We start from the raw sequence: 11,268 nt of genomic DNA, 5'->3' as shown, positions 1-11,268 counted from the left end.
GCCTGTAGTTTGCCTTTGGGGGGCAGTGAGGAATAGTAGCTCTGAAACTGTGTGCACAGCTGGTTTCAGGTTTTAAGTGTAAATCGGACCATCTTAATGAGAAACTCACTTACCATTTGATCAGCGTGCAACAGGGAAATCAGGAATCGCTAAATTTATGACCATTATGGGCCTTTGTTAATGGATGTGTAGCAGAGTCAAATTCAGTGTTCAGCGAGGAGAGATGTGGATGGACCTAAGAATCTTTCGTTTCTTTTCTTGGACAATGTTGATTTTGGCTGGATGCAAGTTTCTGATGTTGGCTAGACACTGGGAGAGCAGACTCGGGGTGCTTCCTTCGCATTCTCACACACATTTGGATGGGAAATGTGCGTTGGCAAAGTGACAGAAGTTACTAACAGAAATCTGATCCACTGTGGAAAAAAAAACAGTCATTCTATAAGAAAAGGTCATCAGCCAGAAGTCTTAACGCAATGGAATATCTAGTAATGATAAAGTTTTATTCTGTATATACCTTATTTGCACATGAACAAAAACTTTTTTCTTTCCCAGGATTATAAACATTGTTCTTTTTTTCTATTGTACATTTTTTGTTTTAACATGAATCACTCTGGAAAATCAAGTGTAACATACTAAACCACAATCAAGGGAGACTGACAGAGAGGCCCACTTAGACCCATCTGAAGCTGAGACTGTCGAAGTACTTGGTGGCCTGCCGTAAAAAACAAAGGCAGAGAAAGACTGACCGACAGGCCCATCAATCATCTGCCAGACTGGCAGGAAGGTAATAGACACGCATACACACAAAAGGTTCCAGAAATAAAAAGGCCAACCCACACGATCCACACCAAGAGCACCAACAGAATCAAAAACACTTCATATCACATCTAGAGTACATTATTCCTGAGGTGACAGCATCTGATTTTAGCACTTAAGAGTAGAATGAAACATCTGGATGGCTGTGGAGGTTATGTTCTTTCTCCATTGTTTTCCATGCATCTCTAAAGGGATTCTGTTGAAGCGTTTCATCAGATCAAATTACTTCTTTGAGCAAAGCGACTGAATCACCATGCCAGCATTTTTAGCTAAATAACTACATTTCATGTATACTTCAGAACATTTAGTACTAGAGTTACTACACTACCAACTGTTTTGCAGTTTTGTTAACACTTGCATGGACATTGGTTTACATTCATTAAAGATCATTACATTAAGTATCAAGTTTCTTCTATTTTATATTCATACAAACACATGGAAACTAACTGCTGTCTGTAATGTAGGGGTAAGACAAGACAAATAACTACAGCAATACTAGCTGCTTTAAGATAATATACTGCAGAGCGATATCTTAAGCTAACTGCTAACACTAATATGCAGCATGCTCACAGTCACCATTGTATCATGCTAATGTTGGCAGGTATTGTGTTTACCATGTTCCTTTGTGATTTCCTGTGTTATCACTGTAACATTTCCAAATTACTAATAAAAACAAAGTACAGCCATGTACGGTATATAAATGACTGATTAGCCAACACTATATAAGGTCCTGCTTCAAATCAGTGACAGAGGGACACATCATGTCCATCAGATAGTTTTTTTTAAGCCGAATATTACCATATTTGGACAAGGATGTAAATGGCTAACCATAGGTGCATGCACGGACAGTGCAGAAGTATCATGCATACATGCAATAAATATACAAATACAATAGAGTGAATTTCACTCACTGACTGGAGCACAGACAGCTGCTAGCACAATTAACTGCATTATTTGTCAGGCAGTTGCAATAAAAATGCCTCTATAGGGCCCAACACTGCAAAGATGTTTGATGGTCCCAGGCTGACTCCAGTAAAGATGAGGTGAGGCCTTAGTGGATAGTTTGTCAGTGACAAATTATCACATAAAGCGCCATGCCTCCAAATAACAAACTGAGACAGGGTTTGCCAAAAGAAAAGTCAAAAGGCATTTTAGGGGACAAGCACACCAATGTCCATGTCTACCCATCCAGTGGCTAAAGCCCATTAATGAATGGTGCAAAAGGAAGTGAACTCAGTAAAGACTATGCCCATGATGCTTCAGAGTCCAGTTCAATCTAATCACTGTGGATATTTATTGGTAAAATATTTACGTGAGCTCTTAAAGTCAAAAGACCAACAAAGCCAGAAGGCTTAATCCTCTGAGTGCCATCAGTTTGCGTTCACCTGATAGTTGAAATACCAAACATTGCAACATGGTTTGGAAAACTACTGGCAATTGGATAAAGTACTCATGAATTGTAGTAAATGAGCTAAATTACTGGCATGCTCCTTAAATAATTGTAAACAACATGGTCTGAATCGATCAGAAAGACTGAATAGTGATTTCAAACATGTTTACCTATCTGGTTCTCTTTTGTTCCTCAGCAGAGCCAAATGCTGTCCCCTCAAGAGACGGCAGTATTAGCTGGTCATACCTTAACATATCACGAACTAATGCCGGACACTCAGTATATTATGCTTTCTATCATTACATAGTAAAGCAGGAATACCATGCAGCACACTGAAACAATTTGAAATGTATCTTGCCTTTGTAACATTGCATAAATGTTATAGTAATAGGCTTCTCCACAAGAGAATACAAGACCTACTGGATATGGCACTTGATATTCGTAAGGGTTAATAAATGCAGAGCATAAATGCCATTGTTATTTTCACCACATTTTTTTTGGAAGATTATAGTTAAAGATAGAGGAAAACATTGGAAATAAAAAGTTCCTTTGCGAAACTTCCTGACAATGATGGTTTTGGTGGTGGTGCCGGTGGAGCTTTGCCACAAAAGAAGCCAGAAGAGCTAGTATGTCTTGACGGGACTTGCAGAAATGCGTCACACAAAAAACTGACATAAGTCATTGTGATGTAATTGTTTAGCCAACAAAAGGATTCTGAAGAGGGTGAATGTTAGTGGTAATGTGATACGTGTAGATTAAATTGTGTGGTTTTCAACTTCCCCACAGAATTAAGTAGTTCTCTGGAAACATCCGCCAGTGTTTATGGAGTATACACAAAAAGACGCACTCCTCAGTCTCGCTTCCTAGCGTCCACAATTTCCTACACTGTTAACATTTCGAGTGCCATAAACAAATAATTGTTGATTTGTTTTAATGTTCAAATCTAACATTTGGTGTGAATGCTCAGCATGAAAGCATTTTTCACATTTAACCACAGAGTACACATCCCGAACTATCTCATGTTACTAAACAAGGAACAAAAAAAAAAGTCTCAACCCTGGGATATGACCAACTTCTAAATGAAAGGCGTCACACACGTCCTATTTTATTTAAAATGATGTGATTGGTTCTTGTTAAAGTCATAAATATTAATCATCGACAAAACAAACGGTCAAGTCAGCTTGTTTATGTAAAAATGGCAGTTTTATCTTAAAGATTTAAAACTTGTTTCAAACAATCACATCCAAGTTTGAAGTCTGTGTATAAGTAGGCAAATGAGCTGTATAATTGCAGCAAGTGGTTTTCCACATACTGCATATTCAAAATATTTTCTTCTCAAAATTCATGAAGTGTTTTTCATTCGTTGACATTGATATTTGGCTTTGATAGGAATCCAGTTTGGCCCTGTGAAATTTGTTATTGTTTTTACAGCAGATATATTTGCTTTAAAGCAGTGGTTCGACTGATTAGCGCTTTTTTCCCTTCATAAAGAAATGTACTTTACTGTTCTCTCTTTGGCAATTACAATCACAAAAATTTAATAAAACCATGTACAGTAGTATCAGCACATCACATGGATTATGTAGGTATTTTTAATATATGTAATAAATATGAGAAGAAGGCACACAAAATGAAAAAGGATGAACTTTTTTTGTTGAGAAACTGATATATCAGCCAGAGTGATAGTATGAAGCTCTTGTATAGTAGCTGATATCACAGTATAATAAATATGACAGAGGCAACTTCACCACTACACAGATATAAAGGCTGTTCAGCTCTTCAGCAAGGAGATCAAACCGTGAAGAGAAACAGCAGCTGCACTTTGAATTGCAGTGCCGACAGTAGTCATTTAATTTAAAAAGTGACAGCAGTGAATACAAATATACCCCTTTTCCCTTCATTTTGACCAAATTTTGACATAAATGTTCAATACAAATTTCCTGTAACTCTTTTTTTTTTTTAAATCGTGGCTATAATAAAAAAAGCAGAATGATATCCTGACTCTTCGGTCAAATAACCTTTAAATAATTAAATACTATTATTACCATTTCCCATTCAGCAGCCACAGTCTAAAAAGGGGTTTGTATGAGTCACAGAGTCCACATGGCACTAGAGATTTTGTCCACTGAGTAGGTGCAGGACACCAGCCAAGCTTGTCCTGACTGGTTTATGCGTGCTATGGCAGCAAAGTTTTTACCGGGGCAATCCAAAACCAAGGCAGAAAATCCATATGATCAGCTACAATGTCAAAATCTGTACACTCAAAAACAAGCACTCTGTGGCAGTAGGAGGTTCCGCTTTTGTGCAAAAACATAACAATGAACATGACTTTCACACTGCAAAAAACAGCATCTACATTAAAGAACAGCATAGTGAAGTGAAGACAATGTCCTCAGAGACACTGTGTAAATGCTCTGGGTAATGTTACCTAAAAATCAGACTGAGACAATATTATTACGAGCAACCCAGATGAGGCAAACGAAGGGCAAGAGCTCATGATGATGTGATGATTTGGCATCTCTTGCTCTGATCTTGGCCAATTCCTTAACCAAAAAAACAATAAATACCTAATAACTAACCACTGCAAATCGATTCAAAATATACTCTTGCAAAGGGCTGCGCTGTTTCTGGCAGTGGTGAATATAACTGCCCAGCATATTCAATAAACAGCAAGTCCACCCATTGTGATTCAAATCCCTCTGATACTATAAGGCAGTTGAGTCTCTTTGTAAGAAACCAAGTCAGACAAAAACTCGCCAATCAAAACGAATCTTTGGATTCCTCTAATCTCAGCTGGCGGGCACCACTTAAGGATGACGGACAGATAGGTTGAGGTCTTTCCTAGCTTTCATATCATTATATTCTGATATGCATTTCTTTCGTCACTTGTGCCCTGGTGAAATCCTTAAGAGAAACCGCTGATAATACAAAAGAAACTGGCAGAACCCGGGGCTCACGTTTTTTTTGTCTGTTTAAAGCGCTTTTCATCGGGCGCTCATCATTTTGGTGGCAGCGCTGCATGCTGGTTGCCATGTTGGAGATACGAAGGGGTGGAGATACAGGGTTGGATTATGTTATTCGGAGGTCATGATAGGATGGCATGGTGTCTGGTGTCAGTCACAACCCAGACCAGTAGCAGTTGAAGGGACAGCACTAGCCACAGTGACGGAGTCAGGCCGGACACTCCGCCGCAGTCAGCGTTATCTTCCTAGTGGCAAGCAGGGAAAAAAGAAACTAAAGTTAGTATTTGTTACAGAGAATACATTTATCTCTATATGTACGTACGTATGTATATATATATCAGCAGTCCACCAACAACTTTTCCATTGCTTTTGCTCTTTTTGTAACAGAAAAAAAGTCACTAAAACATTTACATATATTACAAGTACATACTCTTATAATACTTTATTTTTCTGAATGCACTGAATCTGATATATATACACCAATAGGAATTCTGTAACTTAAGCTTAAAAGGAGAAATGATGTTTATAGACAGTTATATGCTGAGTCAACCAGATGAAGAAAAATAAACACTGTATTTCTCTTAAAAATATTATTTCACTACCCTGCTGCTTGTGCCGTTAGTTATATAAAACTCTAAGATAGGTTTATCAGAATGTCTTTTTACATATTTATGGCTTCCCTTGAAAAGGACCTAAAGACTGCCTTGAGTGCAGTTGCTTTGAAAAATCACTGCTGTGTGACCAGTACAGTAGTAGTAACTGAGCTTTACTTCCTAATGTTGTGTTTGGGAATAAAGAAAAGAAATACATAAGCTAAACAAACAGCTGAGCATATCTACATCTGTTTTTCTATTTTTCTTAGCATTTTTTTGCAGCACTGGCGTGTTCATTTTAAAAACGAATGTGAGCTTCATTATCTAACAGGTTAAATCTGATGATGTCACTTCTTTTTTCAGTACTATGAAAAGGTTTTGAGCCAGCCCTATTTTAATTTATCTTTTGCTGAGAGCAGCTAGGCTTTCCTGTAATTTTTGTAAGTGAGTCTCAAGCAATAGTTAATGAGCTTTTCTGAAGGTCTTTCAAAATCTTTCTTTGGACAAAGAGCTACTAACTAAAAAAATATCTTAAAGTTATCTTCTTAAGAAATAGAAAAAATGTGAACATTCAATTGATCCAGGTAAGGTATGGTAAAGTACACAAGAACTGGACTGAAAAAGGTCTTAAGGAGTGCCGAATCCATTTGTTGCTCAAAGTGTCGTCAATACATTCAGAGGTCGGGAGAGGGTATAACAGTGAGTGTTGACAGACATGCGTAAAACACGGTGGAGTTAGTCTGTCATGGTTTAGAGTTGCACTTTAGCCAGTAGTCTTAGGAATCGTATCAAAACTGATGGAATCATAAATGCTTACATACAACGTCATATATAAAGTGCCTCGTTGGGAACAGCTTCATTTGTCTGCGGGACAATGATCCTGAACTCATCGGCAGTACAGTAAAAGCATACCTGACTAGAAAAACCCGCAATGGAACACTATCAGTCAGAAACTGACCTCCCCAGAGTCTGGAGCTCTGCAGGGTAGGAGCATCTTGACTTCTTGAACAAAAGGCAGGCACGATCCAAAGAAGATATTTGAATGTTCCTCAAGAAGTCTGGAGAAGTGTTTCTGAAGACTACTTCAAGAAATTCCAAGAAGCTGCCTCAGAGGGTTCAGGCTAAGAATAACGGCGGCAATAACGACTTTCAAGAATTGCCATACTCTATTTCCCTTTATGTTTGCACCTGTTTCAATAAATCACTGTACCCATTTCCCTTGTCCTTGCAAAATATAAATGAGGGGTGGCTCATGACTTTTGCACAGCACTGTGGCTGGTCACATTTCCTTTTGCAGACTAAATCCTGTATTTTTCTACCTCTGGCTTCACTTAAATGTATGTGCAATGTGACAGTTGGAAGCTTGACAGTTGCAGGTTTCTTACAACTGTACAACAGAATTAACAAAGGACAATGAAGCGTAGAAAACGCCCTAAATGAGCTATGCAGGTATCAAACATGTGGTCACAAAATATGAAACGGTATCAGGATGTTTTTTTTTCATACTTGACTGGAAAACTTTGGATAAATGAATTCCCCTGATATTTTTTGGCAAAAGAAAATAAAATCTAGATGTAGATGATAGGTGAGCGGTCTGTTTTTGCTAGCATCCGGATACATCAGTAACCAGTAGACATTTGAAGACAGATAATGATTGATGGGGAATAATACAAAGAGAATGGCTTGAAGTTCAAAGTCAGTTAAGGACAGGCATGTAAGTTGGGAAGGTGAAGTCAGATGGTGATATAAAATAAGAAGGAGAAGCAGGTGAGAAAATGTGTGGAAAAGCAATGGAAAAAGATAAAATAGTGGAACAAAGCAGGGACATGAAAATGGGGGAGGAGACAAGACTTGAAACATCAAGGGAAAAAGAAGCAAGAGTTACGAACAAGATCGAGCATTCGAAAATAATGACAAAGTGTTAACGAGTGAGCGTTATGGGACTGACCCGAGACAGCACATGAACAGTGGCAGCAGTAACATGAGCAGAGAAGAAGCCAATGGGGAGCCTGCGCTCCTTCGGCACATGACCTCATCCTAACCATCAACAGCCAATCATAAGGCGGGAAACAGAGAAAACAGAGAAAGAGAATCATGCAGCAAAGGGTCCATATAGTTAGCAGGTTAGAAAGGAAATATGAGCAGAAAAGGAAGAAATAATTAGGTTACATACACAAACAGTAGTACAAGGCAGATGCATTCCCTTCAGAGACAAGTGTGAGAGAAAGTTAGTGTGTGGGTGGATGGGTGGGTGTTTGCATATGCGTGTGTAAGTGAGCAACAGTGCAGGCAGAAGAGTTCATTTTTAAAACTTTGATGCTGGAAAAAGACTATAGAGTGAAAACAAACAAAGCACTCAAGCACAGGGGTTTCACACGCAAAGATTCTGTGCTGCTCATAAAAATGTTTGTTTAGCTTAGTTATTCATAAATCAAGAAACAACCGACTGTTTATCTTTGCATGGGAAACCTACGCACATACAGCTTTTGAGGGATTTCACAAAAGAATCCAAAAGAGAAGTGGCATGCACGATGTAAAGATATTAGTTATGGAAAGGTGCCATGGGTTCAGCACTGATACATTGTTCCCATACTGGGAGAGAGTCTTAAGGACTTTGAGAAGTGACTTGAGCTTTGACCAAAATGACTCTGGTCTCTCCTTAATTGGCCTCTATTATGTTGGTGTTGGTACTTCTTACTCTAATAATAAAAAACGCTAAAATGTTTTTCGCACAGTAAAAAAGGCATTTTGAGAACAGGCTTGAATCATGAGAACTTAAAATTACACTCCCTGGACACTTTATTAGGTACACCTTACTAATGTAGTACCGGCTTGGAACCTTTTCTGCCTTCATGGCTATTTCTTATTTCTTCATGCCAAAGATTCAATAGAGTGCTGGAGAAATTTCTCACAGATTTTGGAGGATATAGACATGATAGTATCGCACATTTCCTGCATATCCACAATGCCAATGTCCTGTTCCACCTCATTCCAAAGGAGTTCATTGAATTGAGATCTGGTGACTATAGAGGCCATTTGAGTACAATGAACTCATTGTCATGTTCACGAAACCAGTCTGAGGTGATTTGAACCTTGTATCATGGTGCGTTATCAATAATCAGAGGATGGGTACACTGTAGTCATAAAGTGAATAAACAACGCAACATTTTCTTAAAGGTTGAACAAGGCAGGCTCAGTGCCTCAGTGTTGTTTATACCGAATTCTGAGCCAGCCATCTGAATGTCACAGGAGGAATCGCGACACATCAGACCATGCAACATTTTTCTTATCTGTTATTGTCCAATTTTGGTGAGGCAATGTAAATTGCAGCCTCAGTTTTCTGTTATTAGCTGACATGATTGCAGTCTTCTGCAGCTGTAGCCCAAGTGCTTCAAGGTTCAATGTGTTAGGATGCTCTTCTGCATACCATGGTTGTAACGAGTTACCGTTGTCTTAAAATCAGCTCAAAGCAGTCTGGTCAATCTCTTCTCACCTCATGCATCAACAAGCATCTTGATCTAAACAACTGTTAATCACTGGGTATTTTAGACTGTTTTTGGACCATTTTCTGCAAACCTAGTTTGTGGAGTTCCAAAATACTCTGAAAATACTAGAATGAACAACTGTCACGTTCAAAGACACATTCAAAGACAAACTCAAGTTTCTTGTCCTTTCTGATGCTCAGTTTGAACTTCGGCAGGTCATCTTTATCATGTCTATGTGACTCAATGCATTGAGTTGCTGCTTCGCTTTTGCATTATTGAGCAGAGGTGTACCTATTAAAGTGCCTGGAGAGTGCATGGTACAAAAAGCTTTGCAATGGTCTTTCTTTCCAATATAACTACACTCAGTAAAGGCTTGTTGGTTGTATATACCTAGTTAAATGTCATTGAGTGTTGCAGATCTTCTCTGAAAAAGTCTGCTGTTATCAGTCCATCCATTTATCTATTCTCTTCTGCTCATCTTTATCAGGGTCACGGGGATCTGGAGCCTATCCCAGTTATGATAGGGCGAGAACCGGATTACACCCTGGACAGGTTGCCAGTCTGTCGCAGGGCTAACATAGAGAGGCAGACAATCATTCAAAGCCACAGTCATACCTATGGGCAATTTTAATCACCAATTAATCTAACCCCACTAAGTGCATGTCTGAGGCTAAGGAAGAAAGCCAGAGTACCCCAGAGAGAACCCAACAAAGAATCCAAATATCTTCCTTAGAAGATAAACAGAGAGAAAATATTTGTCTCCCATTCACCGGAAAGCCAGACAAAAGGTCTTTGCAGACTGGAGATGATAAACTAGCACAGAACAACCAATTTTTAAAAAAAAGGGGAAAACATCATCCAAGTCTGATTAAAGGCACTTACATGACTATTGTTATCAAAACAAGCTGCAGGTCCCTTCCTGTACCGCGGCTCGGAAGCCAATTGACAAGGATCAGGCCCTTGTGCTGGATTACTGAAGTCAGGAACATGACAACTTCTGATTGATTCTGCATTAGTAATAGCAGCAACAAATAGTGCTTTGTTCAGAAGACACAGTTTTTACGTACAGCTGGAATAGTGTTAAATCATACATCTTGATTACTAAACAAAAGACACTAGTTGGAATACGTTGCTTAATACTGCAATGACGCAGCCATCATGTTCTACAATGGTGTTTTCCAAGAGGCTTTACCTCTAATTGATCACAGCTCTGTGTATTTGCGAGAACATCATTGATTTGTTTGTAAGCTATTCAGACTTATCCCACAAAACCATCTGCCATACAGACTTAGAAACCAAAGCATTACAAGTCTCTCATTCTGGGCCAATTTGTAAATGTCAATTATGGCGGAGATGATCATTTTTGTGGGTGTGGGATTCTAAAGGACACAAATGAGGGAAATACTCCACGGTAACCGCTGTCGATAATGGAAAACAACCCTTTTACAGAAGCTTGGAGAATGAACATTCAGTTGTTTACCACAAGTCCTCTTTAAATGGCGAGTGGTGAAAAATATCAGTCATAATCAGCGCCTATGTTCTCCAAAGCACAAACTTTATGAACATCTGTTCCCTGAGTCAAGTGTACACACTGTCTACCAGATTATAGCTGGTGTTTAGTAAAAGGATACACTCCTGTTCTTCCTGCTTTAATATCTTTTCCTGACATTCACAGCCATGTTCTGTTTCTGCAACGATGAAGACGAGGTTCGTCTTGGGCAGCCTTTCGGCGTGATAGAGCCTGGAGAAGGGAAGACACACAAGAGACACAAAAGCAGTTGTTGACACGTGGGCTTGAGTCCAGGAAAGATATGATTTCATTCAAACATGCTCACAAGAGATACAAGGAAGTTGAATGTTTAACCAGAAAGCAGTGAAGTGAAGATGCAGTAATTGTCATCTCTTTTCCACAAAAGTAGTCAGCTATTGGTCTGCACACACAGTGGATCACTCAGTCAAGTTTGTCAACTATGCTCATAAGGACTCACAAACCTGCCTTACCATGCCGCTGTCCTCCGAGA

The 11,268-nt window shown here is 39.0% G+C and overlaps 1 protein-coding gene across 1 annotated transcript in view; it reads right to left on the bottom strand.

The window, feature by feature from the left end:
* Window positions 1-481: 481 nt before the first annotated feature.
* cacna2d1a (calcium channel, voltage-dependent, alpha 2/delta subunit 1a) overlaps window positions 482-11,268 on the bottom strand; it is a 110,778-nt gene continuing 99,991 nt past the window's right edge. Inside the window, exons 32-34 of the mRNA XM_013910913.1 lie at window positions 10,879-10,988; window positions 10,130-10,212; window positions 482-5,414 (exon numbers count right to left, since the gene is read on the bottom strand). Of these exons, the coding sequence (XP_013766367.1) occupies window positions 5,292-5,414; window positions 10,130-10,212; window positions 10,879-10,988 (316 nt within the window). The 3' untranslated portion in view covers window positions 482-5,291. The remainder of the gene's footprint in view (window positions 5,415-10,129; window positions 10,213-10,878; window positions 10,989-11,268) is intronic.

Source organism: Pundamilia nyererei, unplaced genomic scaffold (genome assembly GCF_000239375.1).
Source record: "Pundamilia nyererei isolate P.nyererei 1_Seehausen unplaced genomic scaffold, PunNye1.0 scaffold00052, whole genome shotgun sequence".
Taxonomy (NCBI): domain Eukaryota; kingdom Metazoa; phylum Chordata; class Actinopteri; order Cichliformes; family Cichlidae; genus Pundamilia; species Pundamilia nyererei.
This window is presented reverse-complemented; position numbering and strand designations above follow the sequence as displayed.